Source organism: Tupaia chinensis, unplaced genomic scaffold (assembly GCF_000334495.1).
Source record: "Tupaia chinensis unplaced genomic scaffold, TupChi_1.0 Scaffold000088_1, whole genome shotgun sequence".
NCBI classification, from domain to species: Eukaryota; Metazoa; Chordata; class Mammalia; order Scandentia; family Tupaiidae; genus Tupaia; species Tupaia belangeri.
The window spans coordinates 3,212,007-3,232,918 of NW_006159550.1; the positions used below are offsets into that span (position 1 = coordinate 3,212,007).

General features: G+C 35.5%; 1 protein-coding gene across 1 annotated transcript in view; it reads right to left on the reverse strand.

Annotated features, from left to right (window-relative positions):
- The window catches only part of CDK13 (cyclin dependent kinase 13), a gene marked incomplete at its 5' end in the record, with an annotated part of 142,766 nt that overhangs the window by 9,193 nt on the left and 112,661 nt on the right, over nt 1-20,912 (reverse strand). The window contains 2 exon segments of the mRNA XM_006172158.3: nt 8,572-8,703; nt 9,302-9,418. Of these exon segments, the coding sequence (XP_006172220.2) occupies nt 8,572-8,703; nt 9,302-9,418 (249 nt within the window).

The following is a 20,912-nucleotide window of genomic DNA, read 5'->3' on the forward strand; positions in this document are numbered from 1 at the left end:
ATAGGGCCAGTCTGGGAAAGTTCTCTCTCTCTTTCTCTCTCGTTCTCTCTCTCTCTCTCTTTTCTCTCTCTCTCTCATGAATGCACATGCCTTCTGGTAATGGGAAAAAAGAAAAACTGAAAAACACAAATGCTGTAGAATTAAACTGATGATGCAAATAAGCCTTCAAAATTGGTAATCTAGGCAAAGAGATGGGTTTCTCATTCATCAATACAGAGTTCTGAATAACCAGCAACTAACAAAACTACCCACAAATCTGAAATAACTCTATATATTTCACAAAACCGAAAATACTAGAGAATAAGTTTGCTTAAAGAAAGACACAAGTATTTGATTTACAAATGTTTTTGCTTACCCTAATACAAAAATTAGTGGAAACATACCTATTTTAAAGATAAGAAAATTGAGGCTTGGAAAGGTTAACAAACTTGCCCAGATCTACAGATTCCCTTAAGCAACTTCACTTGGTGATATATATATATACTGGCAATTTTCCACTTAGACGTGTTTCCCTTTAGGGGATACATGGTGACTTTCCAAGAGGGTATACCTGGAATTGTTTTAAAGGGATTGCTATATGATCTCCTTTCTAAAATTGAGCTGTGAGAATGGCCTACACATTCAAGCTTTCCAGCTTCTCATCTCAAGGTACAAAATAAAAACATACTCAACAATATGGCTGAATCTTAGCAATTAGTATTAGTAGGTCATTTCCAAAAAACTGTGAACAGCATGACACCCATTGATAAAATTAAAAACAACTAAAATTTTAACATGAAACTTTGTACGAGTACAGATAAATGGCCAACAAAAAGTATATACAAAGGCGGGGGGGGGGCAATGATGGTTACCTTAAGTGGAGGAAGGCAAGGGATAGGTTGGTAGGGGGAGGAGTTATGGTATGATTAAAGTAGGTTATTTTCAAGGTTCTAGTTTTTGTTTGGTAGGTTCATGGCTGCTTATTATTTAAAATAACTAATTAAATAACTTAAACAAAAGAGAGCCATGCATGGACCAATGATGAGTGACACAAGGATTATGATTAAACCAAGTCTATGCACCTGAGGTCCAAAAACAAAACAAAGGCATACCTCTCAGCCATCTTACTATGGTGCATTGCCTCAGCGTGTAAAAACCGCCTGGAGTAACAAACAAAGGGACAATTTGAAATATTGATATTGGGAAGCGTCAAGGCATCATAAACCCACCAAAGACTTTTCTCTGTGTATGTGGGTGAATGCATGCACGCATGTGTGTGAGACAGAGACGATGTGGGCCTCGGCCTCTGCTGGCATGCTGTGGTACTACAGAGCAGCATCAAGGAAGTGCTTTCACCTCTTCCACCCTTACGGTCAGGGAAAGCACTGCTCCTGTGCAAAAGCCCCATAAGAGCAAAGCAAAGAAATCCACTATGTCTTCTGTACACTCCCACGACATAAAGGTAAAAGAATTTTTTATGAGTGATATCAACACTCATCTGCAGAAAAGATAAACACTACCCAACAAGTACCTGAAACAGTGCAAGTTAGTGAGGCTGCTTGTTAGTTTACCAGCAATGTTTTCCCAACAATTCAACTTTTATGTATACTCTTAAAGGTCTAAATGACAGCTCAGACACTTGCTCAGTCTTATTGGGCAAATAACTTGACCTCTGTGCCTCAGTTTCCTTATCTTTAAAAATGGGGTTAATGTACTATTCACCTCATAGGGTTGAGGTAATATATATTCACAAACACCAGTGCTTAGTGTTTATTTCATTTTTCTTTTTTAGAGAGGTATTTTTTGCTATAGGGCATGTGTGGTCACCAGAGAGACAGAGAGAAAGTGAGAAATCATCCCAGAGTGTGGATGGCCACATCGCAATCCCTTCTCCATTCTCCTCCTGGGATTAGTGTTTAGTGTTTCTCACACAGTGGCATAATATTTTTGTTTGATATCACTCATCATCATTCAGTAAGCTAGTTTGAAACTATTTTCCTGATATATCATGAAATATTTATTTCAATGACAAATGATGTTTCACCTTGTAAATAAATTATTTAATTCTTTTTACTTTCTATTAATTAAAAAAAATTATAGGCTACCTGCTAGCCTTACTCACTTTTTAGCTATACAATATAAATTCTTTTTTTCTTAAATACATCAGTAAACTTTGAAAAAAACATCTAACACAATAAATAGAGTTTTGTTTTGTTTTTATTAGAGAGAAATTTTTGTCATAGTGCATGTGTGGTTGCCAGAGACAAAGTGAGAAATCACTCCTCACAGGGGGATGGCCACGCCATAATCCCTTCTCCTCCATTCTTCTCTTGGGATTTTGGGCACACATGCAAACTCACCTGGTGTGAGTTTCAAGGTGCCATGTCTGGAACTCAAACTACAGTCAGCCATGTGGGATTCCAGCGCCTTAACCACTATGCCACCTGCTGTCCCCAAATGGAGTTATTTTTTAATTGATACCCCACTCTCATTCAATTATACCTAAAAAATTCATCGAAAGGATTTGATACATACACCTATTTCCAAAGTAAAACCATGCCTTTCTACACAGTCCCTACTTCATAAATAAATTACGTTATAATTTTAACTATTATAGCATATTAAAAATGAGATACTGTATTATGTTGTTTCCATAACTTTTATTTAAATACTAGATCAGTATCATTATAATCTCTACCTGACTGCTTTAGGAATGTATCTAACAAGGATGCATCTCATAATTCATTACTGGTTTAGAAAATGTTCCTCGAATGTGTATTAACACATTTATTTTTCATAGAAAAATGAAATCAGGTATGTTCTGACAAAAATGATGGCACAGCCCTGGTTACACAGCAGCAGAATGGTGCTCCACAATGCTGAAGTCATAGAAGACTGGAGTTTTGTTCCAGGGCCAACTGTACATGCCACGTAGACGTATGCATGCCTATGGTCCTGTAAGGCTAGCTGGCTGAAGGCTGCAGAGTGAATGGTGGTATGAGACCCTGCTGAGAGTGCTTTTCTCTCTCACTCTCTTAGGAAATAATAAACTTCAAAAAAAAAAAGTTTTTTCTTTGTATCTTCCCCCAAAGGTTCAGCATCCCAGAGCACTGCATTACGGCTGTACCATCATCTGACCCTAAAACCATTTTTTATGAAAGACTTGAGCACATAATGTGGAAGAAGTTCAAAGAACTCAGTGATGTAACGAAAACAAAGTCCCTTCCATTCTCAAATACTTATTTACAAGTCCACTTATAAAATAAAAAATAAAAATTCAAACAATGTAAACTATGTCTCATTCTAAAGTAAGTAATATTAATCAACAGGTATGCAAAGTATTGGGTTGCTGGAAAAGTCATGATGTATTTTTCTGTTTTACTATGCAATACATCATGACTTTCCCAACAACCCAATACTTGGGAAAAAATCTTTAGTCCTTTTTCATTAGGTTGTATTTCCAACAAACCTTTTAAAGATTAAAATATGCACTACTAATACTTGCAATCATAATTTAGTCAAGAAGAAAAAAAGCTTACAGTCATAGGAAAACCCTTAATAATTCTCTCTCTCTCTCTCTTTCTCTCTCTCTCTATATATATATGTATATGTATTATATATATGTAATATATAATACATATATTTAAAATAAATATACATATATTTTATATATATATAATAAAACTTTTCAGACATAAATGTATAATTTATTAGAATAAAAACCTGCAAGAATAATATAAATTCAAGATGAAAATGGAATGATGTCTAATTGCTGGATATTTTTTAAGTGACTACTTAGAAATGGTGAATATCAAATGGTCAAAATACTATGATATTTAGATTTCACAAGAGTAACGTAACCGCTCTACTTAAAAAGTTAACATCTGTAATTCACTGAAAAGTACACTGTTTGCAATAAGCTAAACCCTGCATTTAAAAAGTTTAGATGTCAACTGAACTATATCAACACTTGGTATAGTTTTAGCAGAATTCTTCCACATGGATCAATTAAACCAACTGATTAAAATTAGCATTAACAATAATGTGACAAAATAACATTGTATCCCTCTTGATGTCATAGAGCATGAAGTACATATCACCATCTAGGTAGTATTCTTGCCTTGAGAAATGTTTATCTAATTTTTACCACAAAAAAAAATTAAATCCAGGTTAAGAAATGTTTTTCCAAAAAGCTAGCTTAGACTCTTCAAAAATGTCAATGTCATTAAAGCTTTCCCCAAGGAGCAACTAAAGACTGGAAAATAAAAACTAAACACAATTTCTAAACTTTGATCAAACACTTTATCCAAAAAAATACCAGTCTTCCCCAAGTGGAAAAATTTGAACATGGACTATAAATATTACAATGTTAAATTTCTTAAGTTTTATGATGGTACTGTGAGTATATAGAATAAAGTACTAGCTCATACACATATATGATGAAAAATTTATAAGTGAAATATCACCTCCAGAACATAATATTCCACTAGTTTAGGAAAAGTAGTTTATATATAATGATAAAGCAAATATGTCCAAATGTTCACAACTGGTGAATGTAGGCAAAAAATTTAAAATGCTCAATTTACTATTCTATTTCAGGAGAACTGAAATATTTCCAGATGAAAAGTGTGAAACAGGGGCCAGGAGGTGGCATGGTGGTTAAGGCACTGCATTCCCCCATGGCTGATGGTGGTTCAAATCCTAGACCTGGCAGTTTGCTTTCTCACTTTTTCTATTTCTCTCTCTCTCTCTGAGCACATATGCCCTGTAACAAATGTAAAAAAAAAAAAAAAAAAAAAAAAAAAAAAAAAAAAAAGAAAGATGATGACAAATAAAATCAAAGGAACAATTTTTTTTAAAAAAAGTATAAAATAATTATTTGAAGGATTGTTAGAGTCAGTTTCAAGACAACTAATATATACTGACGAGCCAATGGAACATGAAACCATTCATTCATAGTGAATGATTCAGGTCCTTCAGCTTGTCAGACCATAGACACTTTTTGCCTTTCAAAGCATCCCATAAAGTTCAATAAAAACTTAATGGGGCTTGGGGCCAGAAGGTAGCATTGGTAGTTAAGGGCGCTGGACTTCCACATGGTCTAACGCAGTTCGAGTTCTGGACCTGGCAGCTCTCTCTCCCCCTCGTTTGCTCTGTCCCTCTCTGAATGACTGGTTAGACAGAAGATAGATAGACAAACAGACAGAAAGACAGATAGACAGACAGAAAGATGAATGATAGATAGATAATTCTTAAAAAAAAAAAAAGTAATGAGGCCAGCCAGTGGTGTGGTGCTTAATGTGCCTGGATCACACACGGTTTAAGTCACAGATCTGGTAGCTTAAAAACCATACTGGGTACATGTATGCCCAAAATCCTAAGAGGAGAGTGGAAAAGAAGGGATTTCAGTGTGGCTGTGCCCCCACTCCCACCAGCCGAGAGTGCTTTCTCACTTACTTTCTCTCTCTCCCTCTAGTGAGAACACTGATACTCCAGCAAAAATTGGAAAAAATTAATGAAGCTGAATATGATAGCCTCAAAAAATAATAGTAAGTCAAATCACTGGGAGAGTGATAAATGAAAGAGCCAGGTCTGTTCATTCAAAATATGCAACTTATTACATGAAAATATTTCTTGATTATAGAGAAGGTTAATGTCTAATGTTATTCATCATTAAAAAAATCAATGAGAAAACATGTACAAAGTTTCTAGATCCTGTAAGGAAAGAGAAACCATGACTATTTCCTTCCATTCTCTCTCTCCAAATCAACACTAAAGAAATTACAGGAGCCATAAGAAAGTGAAGGTTCAAGAACCCAGCTGTTCTGAGTCAAACTCTATACATTTTCCCCCCATCAGACAATAAGTTATTCCATAGAACTCTGACACTAATAAGCTTTTATTCAATGATAAGGATTTTCTGTATTTACTCTGCTATGGGACATTTTCAAAACTTTGTTTTTTTTATTAGACTAACTGGAATCTGAAAGCTGGTCCACCCTTTACCAGACTTGTACTCTTGGGCAAGTTTCTTAACCTCTGAGCCTGCTTCCTCCTCTGCAAAATGTGACAATAATAATACCTACCTTGTAGGATTAGAAAGATTAATGTGACACATGGAAAATGCTGAGCACATGGGACCAGCAGCTGGCGTAATGGCTATGTCGCTGGACTCCCATGTAGTTGACCATGATTCGAGTCCTGGACCTCGTGGCTTAAACTCATGTTGGGCGCGTGTGCATGCATGCCCAAGATCCTGAGAGGAGAATGGAGGAAAAGAAATTGTGGCGTGGTCCTCCCCATGGGGGGTGATTTCCCACTTTCTGTCTCTCTCTTTCTGGAGAGCACATGCGCCCTATAGCAAAAACCTCTCAAAAAAATAAACAAACAACCACAAAAATGAAAATACTGAGCACAGCACTCAAAATTTGAGTTAAATCGTACAAGAACTAGAAGGAGTAGTCAAAAAAATAACAACAGTAGTATTTTCTTAGAGTTGAAGTATGTTAATAAAATCTTGAGTTCAACTAACCCAAAATTGGATAGAGGCTGCTTTTGCTAATCCTACAGTTAGCTCAACATTAAGCAATCACCTATATTCTATCAATAGATGTACAAACGATGTATATTTTTGCTATTTTATCCATTTTGATTCATTCTGTTTCTTTTGACTAAACTAGACATAGACTATTTCCTAATCATTACATAAAGATGCCAGATTCTGCAGAGTCAGTTTCAAGACAACTAATATATACTGACGAGCCAATGGAACATGAAACCATTCATTCATAGTGAATGATTCAGGTCCTTCAGCTTGTCAGACCATAGACACTTTTTGCCTTTCAAAGCATCCCATAAAGTTCAATAAAAACTTAATGGGGCTTGGGGCCAGAAGGTAGCATTGGTAGTTAAGGGCGCTGGACTTCCACATGGTCTAACGCAGTTCGAGTTCTGGACCTGGCAGCTCTCTCTCCCCCTCGTTTGCTCTGTCCCTCTCTGAATGACTGGTTAGACAGAAGATAGATAGACAAACAGACAGAAAGACAGATAGACAGACAGAAAGATGAATGATAGATAGATAATTCTTAAAAAAAAAAAAAGTAATGAGGCCAGCCAGTGGTGTGGTGCTTAATGTGCCTGGATCACACACGGTTTAAGTCACAGATCTGGTAGCTTAAAAACCATACTGGGTACATGTATGCCCAAAATCCTAAGAGGAGAGTGGAAAAGAAGGGATTTCAGTGTGGCTGTGCCCCCACTCCCACCAGCCGAGAGTGCTTTCTCACTTACTTTCTCTCTCTCCCTCTAGTGAGAACACTGATACTCCAGCAAAAATTGGAAAAAATTAATGAAGCTGAATATGATAGCCTCAAAAAATAATAGTAAGTCAAATCACTGGGAGAGTGATAAATGAAAGAGCCAGGTCTGTTCATTCAAAATATGCAACTTATTACATGAAAATATTTCTTGATTATAGAGAAGGTTAATGTCTAATGTTATTCATCATTAAAAAAATCAATGAGAAAACATGTACAAAGTTTCTAGATCCTGTAAGGAAAGAGAAACCATGACTATTTCCTTCCATTCTCTCTCTCCAAATCAACACTAAAGAAATTACAGGAGCCATAAGAAAGTGAAGGTTCAAGAACCCAGCTGTTCTGAGTCAAACTCTATACATTTTCCCCCCATCAGACAATAAGTTATTCCATAGAACTCTGACACTAATAAGCTTTTATTCAATGATAAGGATTTTCTGTATTTACTCTGCTATGGGACATTTTCAAAACTTTGTTTTTTTTATTAGACTAACTGGAATCTGAAAGCTGGTCCACCCTTTACCAGACTTGTACTCTTGGGCAAGTTTCTTAACCTCTGAGCCTGCTTCCTCCTCTGCAAAATGTGACAATAATAATACCTACCTTGTAGGATTAGAAAGATTAATGTGACACATGGAAAATGCTGAGCACATGGGACCAGCAGCTGGCGTAATGGCTATGTCGCTGGACTCCCATGTAGTTGACCATGATTCGAGTCCTGGACCTCGTGGCTTAAACTCATGTTGGGCGCGTGTGCATGCATGCCCAAGATCCTGAGAGGAGAATGGAGGAAAAGAAATTGTGGCGTGGTCCTCCCCATGGGGGGTGATTTCCCACTTTCTGTCTCTCTCTTTCTGGAGAGCACATGCGCCCTATAGCAAAAACCTCTCAAAAAAATAAACAAACAACCACAAAAATGAAAATACTGAGCACAGCACTCAAAATTTGAGTTAAATCGTACAAGAACTAGAAGGAGTAGTCAAAAAAATAACAACAGTAGTATTTTCTTAGAGTTGAAGTATGTTAATAAAATCTTGAGTTCAACTAACCCAAAATTGGATAGAGGCTGCTTTTGCTAATCCTACAGTTAGCTCAACATTAAGCAATCACCTATATTCTATCAATAGATGTACAAACGATGTATATTTTTGCTATTTTATCCATTTTGATTCATTCTGTTTCTTTTGACTAAACTAGACATAGACTATTTCCTAATCATTACATAAAGATGCCAGATTCTGCTCTGCGTAATCTAATATGATAACAAGTCACTTACTCCGGTGGAGGCATTTTTGAGGGTTCCACATCCCGCAGGAACTCACACTGAAGAGCCTGTTCAGCAGTACAGCGCTTACTAGGATCCAAGGCGAGCATGTAATCAAACAAGTCTAGTGCAGCTGCTGGGATACTAGCGTGAGAGAATTATACAAGTCATGTACATTCTTTAAACACAAGGGAGTGTTCCTTTAGAAGCTCATATTTTAAAAAAGTAATTTTAATTAAATTTTTAAAATAAAATCAATTAAAATTTCAGTCATTTTAAATACTATTATTTTAAAATATACTCTTATTACTTTATCCCAATAAATCCCAAACTTTTCTTTAAAGAAATGTTTTATTTTTACATAACTTTCTATTTAGCAAACACCACTCCTCTATGGCCAATTTGCTATTATAACATAAATTAAGAACTGAACAGACTAGTTTCCTACAATAAAGTAAAAACCTCAAGTATTTTGAAAGCTGTTTCAATAAAATTCAAGTCACTACTAGCGAATTCTTTCATGTAAATATCAAATCAAACACTAAACCCCTAGGTCACTGATTCCATAATAATGGTGAAATGGAATTTGCATGTAACAAAGGGCAAGTAAAATTTAAATGATCTAGAAGGACTGTAGAAATCTATAACAGATCAACAGAAGAAAGCATGACATTGAGAATTCACACGAAATAACTTTAAAAACTATTCAATACAATATGATACTTAAGCAGCCCCTTCTTACAAAACAAATTCTTCTCTCAACTTTCGACGGTACTGCTTCTTTGGTTTCATGGTGTTGAAATACGGTAGTTTGATTACATCAGGCCACACTGCAGGACATGGACTCCCACATATACGGCTAGACAACATACAAAAAGAAGTACATCACTGTAAACTGCATAGAAAAGGATGATACACACAACTGTTTTAAAAAAAATCAACTCATTTTTAAATACACAAAAGTTGAAGCCTTGATATCATATTTAAGAACCTTCATTAAGGAGCCAGCAGATGGTGTGAAAGTTAAGGTGCTGGATTCCACAACGGCTGACAGAGCCACTGGAGTACCAGACCCAACGGCTTGAAAATCACACCAGGCCTGTGTGTGCATGCATGCCCAAAATCCAGACCGAAGAATGGAGGAGAAGGAACTGCAATATACCCATCCTCCCAGGGGAATGATTTCTCAATTTTCCTCTTTCTCTCTGTCTCTCTCTTGTGCGAGCAAACCTCACCCTATGGCAAAAACAAAAAAACAAAAAAAACAAACAAAAAAAACTTTAAAATAAAAGAATCTTCACTAAATATCTTAGTCATTCAATTTAATGAACTATCTTAAGAAATTGGTTTATTTTTATTGGATGCTTCTAACAATCCAAGAATTACGGTTCTTAGAGAGGACCTTTATATTTGCAAAATGAAAGCTTAAAATATGTGACACTCAAAATATGTGGTCTATGTCTTTTTTAAAAAAATAATTATTTAATTTTACTTATTATTCTTCTTCAATTTGACCAAAGAGAGACAGAGAGAGAGAGGGAGGGAGGGAGAGAAAGCAAGCCACCACTTTCAGAAAGCTTCAAATAAATAACTGCTAAAACTATCAGTAACTAAACGTCTCAGTTGGCTACCTACAATTCTTGTATGTCAAATTTTGAACCCTTCATGTAACTATAACTGGAATTTGCATATAAGCAAAATCTGTGCCTGCCAGTCAGCCTGCTAACCCAATACCATTTCCTAAAGCTGTCTTAAAATACACCAAATGCATACACCAAATCCCAAATATCTGAGGTCTATTTTGGGAAGCTCCTATGATCTACTGATCAATCTACTCAAATGCTTTCTACTTTTTGAAAGGCCGATAGAACAAATCTTATCAATCCTTCTCTCTCTCCAATTACTCTTCTCAGAATTTTGGTACACATGAATCAGAATCAATACTGTAACACTCCAAAAGAAAATCTTGCTGGGAGTAAACTGTCACTGTGAATTAATGGATTAATTTAGGAATGACTGCTATCTTTGCAATGCTTTGTTTCTATCCTAGAAATAATCAATTCTTCTGTTTCCCGCTATTACATATATTTTTCCAGTGAGATCTTGTGTGTTCCCTTTTGTAGGTTTATTTTTTGCTCCCCACTCACCTCATATGTGTGTCCCATCTAACCACACCTGGAATTCCCAGGTTGGGGTGTAACCAAAGACAGGCCCCCCATGTGCCTTCCATCTCCCAAGCAGCAGCCCTATGTAAGCACCACCACAGCTGGGCTTTCTTTTTTTTTTTTTTTTTTTAATGTTTTTTCAACCATTATATATTGTAAGCAGTTAATCAGGAAAATTTGATTATATGAAGAGTTCAAAATTCAACAAACAAAAATTTTAGGTAGCCAATTGAAACCTTTAGGTCCTAATAGTTTTAGCAGTTGTTCTTTAAAGCTTTCCAGATTTATAATCCTATCACTATCATTGGAATTTGCCTACATTTCTCTTTATCAATATGGACTATTATGTGACAATTCCTAAGCACTGTTAGAATAACAATGGTTCACAATATTGGTAATTTTGTTTTGTTTCTGATTTTAATGGTAGTACTTTCATTGTTTACCCCTGAAGAAAGATGACTTTCAGTTTAAGAAACATGCAATGTGTAACAAAGCTATTTATAAATATACGCATGAATCCACACATATTATCTGTTAAGGAAGCATTCAATTATTCCTTTCTAACACAAGTTTTACTTTTTGTGGCTTTTAAATTTAAACGCTTTTAGGTTTTTGCCAGAGTACATGCGCTCACCGGAGAAACAGAAAGAGGGAAACTGAGAAATCACCCCCGATAACCATGCTGCAATTCCTTCTCCTCCATTTTCCTCTTGGGATTTTGGGAATACTAACACACCCAGTGTGATTTTCAAACTGCTGGGTCTAGAACTCAAACTGCGGTCGACCATGTGGGAATCCAGTGACTAAACCTCCATGCCACCTGCTGGCCCCAAGTTTTTTATCATTTTCATTTTAAAAAATTTTATTATAATCATCATCTGTACTTTTTGCCCTGGACTAATATCATGAATTTTATTAAGCGATTTCCTCACATATACCCATCATCATATTCAAATGGAGACTACCATCTGGATCTAATAAATGTACCATTACTTCAGTATAATGCTATGTTTTCTAATTGTTAACTGGGATGTTCTACATACGTATTCATATGTGAGATTGGTATATAGCAACAGTTTTCAAAAAGTGAGGTACAAAGACTCTCTGGGTCTCTTCTAGATGATTTAGGTATCTGGCAGGTCAAAGTTAATGCTAAGACACTATTCACCTTTTCCAAAACTGTGTTTACTTTCACTGACGGTACAAAAGTAATGGTGGGAAAAATACCAACACCTAAGCATAATTCGAGTCAGTCCCAGTGACACCAAAGTACAATATTAGTAAGTTCCTCTCACTATTGTACAGTTTCTGGAGGAAAAAAAAGCCAGCTTCACATAAGCATGTCCTTGTTCAAGTAGTAAAAATCATTAATGCAATTAAATTCTAATACCCAAGTTCCCAAATGGTGGCGCAGTGGGATAAAGTGGTATGCTCCATGAGGCAAATCAGCATGGAAGGCTACCAGTTCAAGTGCAGAGACCTCTCTGAGTACGCCATGTGCCCATGGCCTAGGCTAGCTGAAGCTGGGAGTGAATCACAGTATCAAGACCCTGTTGGAGATGCTGTATCTCTGTCTCTCTGACTCATGGAATAAACAAACTTAAAAAATAATGCTTTCAGGGGTCAGCAAGTGGCATGCTAGTTAAGGCACTGGACTCTCACATGGCCAACTGCAATTTGATTCCCAGACATGGAGGCTTGCTTTCTCGTTTTCCTTCTCTGTCTCTCTCCGGTGACCGCACATGTCCTACAACAAATTAAAGAATAAGAAATCAGATTAAATAAATAATTCTTCAAAAAAAAAAAAAGAAGCTTCCTGCCTGTACTTTTTAAAAAAGAAAAATCCCTAAAACACTTCTGCATTGAAAAATATATATGACAGTCATTTTGAGGAAAAGCATTTATGTATTATTTGAGTTGCAAATTAGCATATCTGTTTTTTTCTTGGACCACCATTTTTACCTGCAAGAACACCACTATTGTCATTCATACTTGGGTATCTGCCAGACTCTCAAATATGCACAAAGTAAGCTTGTCACTTTAAGAAAAATAACTAATGAATGGTATTACAGACATTATAAAATTGAAATGTTCAAGAGAAAATCAGAATATTGGAAAATTTAAATCCAACACCAAGAGCTCGACAGCTTCACAATACTTAAAGGCTGTTCTGTTAAGATTAGTGGTAATCACAAATTTAGATAACAAAAGATTACATTGGGATGATCTGCTCAATTCAGTGAACCAGTACTTTCCAAGACCAATGCATTATGTGACAACTATCACATAAGAGAAACATTTAAAGCATAAGACAGACCAAGGGATTTCAACATAGTATGATAGAAAATATCCCCTCATATAATTTCAGATGTGCATTACAACTAATCTATAAAAAAAAACATTATCTGGCTTTAGTGCAATTTCAAAGAGTATGTGCAATTATCTAAAAGACAACTGAGAACAGCACATCACAGATAAAGGGATCTAAGTGGCACTTCTACTAAACCAGATATCAAAGGATTTGTAAAAATGTATAACAATGTCCATAAATTCAATAACTTTTTATTATGGAAAATAAAGATGTTTAAAATTTTTAAATGTTTTGGGACCAGCAGTTAGTGTAATGGCTATGTCACTGGATTCCCACGTAGTTGACTGCAGTTCACGTCCTGGACCCAGTGGCTTAAAACTCACGCCAGGCACATGTGTGTGCGTGCCCAAGATCCCGAGAGGAGAACGGAGGAGAAGGGATTGCGGCATGGCCATTCCCCCTGGGGGGTGATTTCTCGCTTTCTATCTCTCTGTCTCTTTCTGTCTGTCTGGCGAGTGCACGCTCCCTATAGCAAAAAAACTCTAAAAAATTTTTTTTCATGTTTTTAGTTTGCCCATTTATTTACTTGAGAGACTGACAGACACACACACACACGCGCACACACATGGACTCCTCTACCCCCACCCACTGACAGGGTCTTGTCACACCACAATCCTGTTTGCATCTAACCAGGATGGACAGATCTCCAACAGGCCGACAGGCACACTCACTATGTTCAGGTTGACATAGGATCTGATCCCCAGTTCTTCCCACATGGCTCCAGTACCAAAAAGCAGAGCCCATCATATATGCCACTGCAGCTAGAGTATATGTTATTTTATTGTTTTAAAATGAATTAATAAATATTTTTTAATTTCTCAGTTTTTATTTCCAATATGGTACATGTCAATAGATAAAACCAATAGAAGAAAAGCTCTTGGGATCTTCAATAATTTTAAAAGTGTAAGAGTGTGGAAAAGTTCACAGACCAAAGATAATAAAAAGCACAACTCTAGAATTTTTTATGCTGTTTGTTTATGAAAGTATACATGCTTCATTTTTTAAAATATAGGAACTTTCCTTATTTAAAATATTCTTTCTTTAACTGCTAGAGAGCACATGCTCTCTCCAGACAGAGTGAAAATCCCACAATGGCATGTGGTCGTGCTGCAATTCCTTGGTCCTCCATTTCTCCTTCCAGTCAGGATTTTGGACACATGCACAATGTCCATACATTTTTCAAGCCTCTGGGATCTGGATCACAACACACTGTGGTTAATGACTATGCTATAGGGCAGTCTGCAAGTTTCCTTCTTTTACTATATTCTGGAACAACTGAAGTCTAGTCCTTTAAAGTTTAAAAAACTTTACCTGTGTGACCATCTAGGCTTGAGCTTTGGTGTATGGTGGGAGAGGGGTGAACAAAGAAGTAGGATTCTTTTCATTCTACTTTTCTTCCATGATTCTAAGTATTTTTATTTCATAAGCAGCATACATTGTGTGATATAAATGCTTTTCAGCTGGAGAAGGCTAGGAGTTAAAAGTGTAACCCTCATGCAGTATATGTCTATGGCCACAGAGAGCATCTTTTCCCTCATTCATCCTATTTTGTCCCCTACTATGTTTTCCATTATTTTCTTCTACCACTTCTTAACTCATGCTATTTTTATCACAAAAACATTATAATCTAAAAATGTTTTCTGGAACAAACCAAATTATAAACAAAGTAACTTGACTGCCGCAGTGTAAAGTTCTTTAATATAGATTCTGCTTCGTATTCCACTCAGTTTTACACATATTTATACAATAATAACCTTAGATAACATCATCCCTGAGCCTTTAGACAAAGGAAATAATCTAAAGTTACCACAAATAAAGTGAGCGAAAGATGTATATACTAAGAAACGCACATTTATTTAATTCTTACAACCCTAAGCATATCATTAGCTCCATTTTACTTGTGAAGAAACAAACTTAGAGCATTACAAAACTTACCCTAAATCACAAGAATAGGGAGTAGCTGAGCTGGCATTAGAACCCAGGCCTGTAAGATTCCAAAGGCCAGAGCCCTTCTGGTATACTCTGCTGCATCATTACACTGAGACTGTTGGGTTTTTGGTTTGTGTGTGTGTGTGTTTTGTTTTGTTTTTTTTTTAGAGATTTTTACTATAGGGCAAACAGACTCCGCTCGCCGGAGAGAGAGAGACAGACAGGAAGCAAGAAATCACATCTTCAGAGGGATGGTCACATGGCAATCCCTTCTCCTCCATTCTCCTCTTAGGATTTTGGGCATGCATGTACACATGCCCGGCGTGAGTTTCAAACTGCCAAGCCGCCAGGTTCGGGACTTGAACCATGGTTGACCATGTGGGAGTCCAGCAACATAACCATTACACCATCTGCTGGTCCCAAGACTTGTCTCTTTTATTAGAAACTTCCTTTATGTTAAAAAAAAAAAAAAAAAACTGACATAGAATTAAAATTGAAGCAGCTTTTAATAATAGTTGGTATCTTAACAAAGCAAAATAAAAACATGCTGAAATACATAAACTAGCAAGCGAAATTTTCCCCTCCCTAGCCATCTTATAAGTCCATGTTTAGATTAGCAGCTCCAGATTCTTGATGTGGCTTGGCTTGCATGAATAGAATCGAACTAAGCACAGCCTTCTGTTAACCTGCACTTCTCATGTTCCTTTTAGACGTCAGTATCTCCAACTATCAGTTCCTTTTAAAACAATTGTATAGTATGCTATTAAGCAGATGGCTGAGCTTTTTTGCTACATGATTCTCAAACTGACTTAATGTATTTATAAAATAACCCAGTAGACTCAGCCTCACAGTTTTTATTACTTTACTGTTCTTTGCTTCATTGAGATCTCTACTCAAATGTTATCTGATGGATGAGTCCTTCCTTCTCTGACTTGCTGTATAATACTACCTCCCATCATTTCTAATCCCCTTACACTGATCACCACCTGATGCATTTAATTGATTTGTTTTGTCCATCTCCCACTACTAAAACGTAGGAAACAAGCTTTCCACTCCCTTCTATCCCCATTACCCATTCTATCTTCAGTACCCGTAATCAATAAGTACTGTTAAATGACTCTGTCTCATTTAAAATGTCTTCTGTATCACTATTAAGGTCATTATTAACTTATTTCTGGACTTTCCATGTAATTCCATTGATTCATCAATATATTCTATACCTGATCAGTTTCAGTTACTATAATTTGATTTAAACATATGAAACACCAAATTGTCCTTTTAAAAATTTCTCCGGTTTATTCTTCCAAATAAGCATAAAATCAGCTGTCATGTTTTAAAAATACTGTCTTCTGCAATTTTTACTAGGAATGTAGTTATTAATACCGGGTGAATTACTATTTTAAAAAAAATTAAGGTTTCCCAGTCAAAAACAAGATATACCCTCCAATAGTTTTTCAAATGACCTTACATTTTTAAGTGGGGTATTATATTGAGTTGTAAATAGTTTCCAAAAAACTATGCTTTTAGTATATATGTATTATTACATAATATATATTAGTATATTGTGAGTATATATAATACATTATTAGTACCCTATATATTAATGTATGGTAAATATTAATATATTATGTGTATATGCACACAATATCATTTTTACCATAAGTTTATTTTGAGGTATTTCAGCTAAATTCCTGACACATTATATTAATGCATTTATGCATTACATACAAAATATGACAGCACTGCCTTTACCTGGATGTATGTATGTATGTATGTATGTATGTATGTATGTATATATATGCGTGTTTGTGCATGTGTATGTGTGTATATGTGTGTGTGTGGGTGTGTACCCAAATAAAACCTTATTGGCTCACTTTTCCAACAATACTAGTTAACTGGTTAGTACTTCTAAAATACTCTTAAATAATGATGTTAGAAGACTCTTTTTCTCATCTTTTGTCTTTATTTCTAGCATTTTACCACTAATTATTATTGTCTGACAGTTTGTGATACTTTGTCATGTTAGAGAGATATTCTCTCTACTCAAAGTTTACATTTCTAACAAATGCCTATTCAATACCTATCGCGATACATCTATTATTTTGTTTCTATTAAAATGATGTATTATAATAACAGATTTTCTAAAACTGAAATACCTTTGTATTCTTGGGATGAACTCTATGTTACTCTGCAATTTAAAAAAAAATGTTAAACTATTTATTTTCAATTTGACCAGAGAGGGACAGAGTGTGAGAGAGGGAGAAAGTGAGAAAGCAAGCCACCAGGTCCAGAACTCTAAATGCAGTCAACCATATGGGAATCCAGCACCATTAAGCACCATGCCACTTGCCCAGCCCCTGCAATTTATATTTTTAACTAAAAGCTGGATACTATTTGCCTTCTTGAGAATTTCTGCATTGATATCTTATAAAAGTTGTTCATGTTGTATTTATTAACTACTGGTATTTGTGTCATACAGATGCCTTAAAAAGCTCCAGTAAGTTTTATTTCCTATGTAATATACAGTAATGGTTAAAAGTTTAGATTCAAAGGTAATACTGTCTAGATTCAAATCTTAATTTTGCTATTTGCTAGCAGACTGAGCCTGGACAAATTTGTCGCTTTTCAAAGATTAAGTTTTCTTTACTATAAAAAGAAGACAGGGTTGTTAGGAAACATAACTGAGTTAATTTAATTCAAGGAAAACTCTTAGAACAGTATTTGTATTGTATGTAAACTAAACAGATGTTAACTATCACTAATAGAAATCTTAGTACCCAATATAATCAGGACCAGTGACCAGTTGGTTAAATGAAAAAAAAATGGACTAGAAGAAATCATTAAAAAGCAAACAAATGAAAAAACACGAAAACATTAATTCAAACACTTTATTTAACTGAAAATTTATAAATGTACACTTATTCTCCAATATTCTAACATATAGCCAAGGCTTTCTCTTTGAACAGAATTCAATGAATAGAATTCTACATTAGATTCTTGTACAAACTACACCCATAATATATCATCAAAAATGTTCAGTTTTGGGGACCAGCAGTTAGCGTAATGGCTATGTCGCTGGACTCCCACGTAGTCGACCGCAGTTCGCGTCCCAGACCCGGTGGCTTAAAACTCACGCCAGGCACATGTGCATGCGTGCCCAGGATCCCAAGAGGAGAATGGAGGAAAAGGAATTGCGGTGTGGCCATCCCTCCTGGGGGGTGATTTCTCGCTTTCTGTCTCTCTGTCTCTCTGTCTCTGTCTGGCAAGTGCACGCACCCTATAGCAAAAAAAAAACTCTCAAAAAAAAAAAAAGTTCAGTTTTGATAGCTTTAAGGTAAAAGTTAAAAATGCTTTCACAGCAATCCACATGCTAACTCCCTCGAGATTTTTGTGATTTTTCTAATTTACACATCTGCCTATTCCTAATTAGCAACATTTAAAAATTTCTGCTAAGTACTGTATCTACTATATTTAACTAAACTATATAATGACAATAATAAATAGCTGGCATTAAAAATTGGAAAGAAACAACCATCCCTTGGTTATCATACTCATACTCATCATCATACTCATCATCATACTCACCATCATACTCATCATACTCTTCAAATAGTCGGATGAACAACTACTAGAAAGTGATAGCCTAGCTATATGCATTCAGCTTGCCATATTATTATTTATTTACAGAGATGAATTAATCTAATAAGTATTTTCAAAGGAAAGTTTAATCACAAAACTACTGCATTATTATGTTCTGTCATAGTTTGTAAAATATTACAATTACTAAAAAGATACTGAAAGGTTTATAAGAATTTATCTATGAAAATGTCAGAGCCTGGTTCCACTGAGGAATACTCTAATAGCATTCTTCCATTTGAATTTTTTAGTTTGATGAATCAAAAGGTCTTGTAATTATTTTGATGTTTTATATCTGAAGTCAATTTCTTTCTTATAATCCTCATTTCATGTAATTTCTTTATACTATCTATTCATATTGAGTTAAAATAATAGATTTATTTATATTACATGGGTGTGAATAAACCCCAGATGAGATCTTAGCTTTATTCTTTTTTTAAAAGAATTTTTAAATTTAATTTAATTCATTCATTCATTCATTTTAATTGGACCAGAGAGAGAGTGAGAGAGAGAAAGCCACCAGGTCTGGGACTTGAAACATCGTTGGCCATGTGAGAGTAACCAGCGCTTTAACCACCATACCACATGCTGGTCCCCTAGATTTATTATTATGTTCTACATTTTTTTGGTACTTTTTTTGTAGGCTCATTGACTACTTTTATTCTTTGAGTTTATTTTTGCTGTTTTTTTTTTCCCTAGCTTATCAGTTGAATGCTAATTCATTTACTTTCATTTATATATTTACTAGTATATTTACTACTTTCTGGCTAAGAACAGGTTTAGCTCATGGATTTTTTTTTTTTCCATGTATCACTCTTTTTAAGTCTAGATGGTCTTAATCCCCTTTAATCCAATATTATTTTTCTTAGGTTTTAGCTATAGGGTATGTGTACTCATCAAAAAGAGACAGAAAGAGGGCAAGTGAGAAATCAGGGACACACATAACTCTGATGGGGTTTTCAAGCCACCAAGTTGGGACTCAAACTGTGGTTGGCCATGTGGAAATCCAGCACTTTAACTACCACACCACCTGCTGGTTCCTCCAGTAATTATTTTTAAGATACATAAGATGTTTAGATGTTGAGAGACTATATTGTTTCTACTTTTGTATTAACTTCTACTTTTATAATATTTTATTTAGATAATATAGTCTTTATTCTGTCTTTGTTAAATTTTGCCAGTGGGCACAGGCACTCACCAGACATAGGGAGTGAGAAAGAGAGGGAGACAGAGAGAGAAAACACACTTCACGGGAACGCACATGCCACAATCTCTTCTCCTCTGTTTCTTCTTCCTGTCAAGATTTTTGGGCATTCACAAACATGTGCTTGTTTTGTCTTTCAAGACACAGGGTCCAGGATTATAATCATGTAGTTTGCCATGTGGGATCCAGTGCCTTAACCACTACTCTATTAGCTGGCCTTAGTGTGGATTATTTGAATGTTCTAAAGTTCACTGTCATTTTGTATTTCTACTAATTTATAATTAACTTTTGAAAATGTCCAATTACCAAGAAAAGTCTATTTCTAATTTGGGAAAATATCACTTCCTCTCTATCCTTGTCTATTTGTATGTCACACAATAAAAAAGGTAAAACAAATGTTTTGTATATTTCTGATGGAACTCTTCTCCTTTCTCCTGTTCTTTATAATTTCATTAAAAGTTCTGTGCTTGGGGCCGGAAGGTGGTTAAGGGCACTGGACTCTCACATAGCTGACCATGGTTCAAGTCTCAGACCTGGCAGCTTGCTTTCTCACTTTCTCTCTTTCTCTCTCACTCTGTCCCTCTGTGGTCAAATTAAAATAAATAAATAAAGTTCAGTAAAATAATTCTTTAAAAAAAAAAAATGAAAGCTCTGTGCTTAGACTACCTTAGCAATGCCTGGGACACAACTGGTTCTACAGTTCCATCTTGAGATGAGGCAATTAGCTACTTTGAAGTTGAAGCAGTGCTAGTTTCTGACTTGATTATTTCTGACTATAATCAAGTTATCCCCAGTGGAGAAGCAGGCTCTAACTGGAGCACTCATTTTTCCATGCTGTCTCCCATAGTAAAAAAAATAACCACCTTACCCCATTACCAAAAAAGGCAACATTCAATTTTCTGGTGATTTGTTTCATGGGTTTTGGTATTCTGACCACACTGTAATTATCTCTCCCCGAAAAGAATAGTTAACTCGCAGAATCTTCTTTTATTTGATGAAAGTTTTCTGTTTCTAGGCAATACTTTTAAAATCTATGAAAATGAAGTTT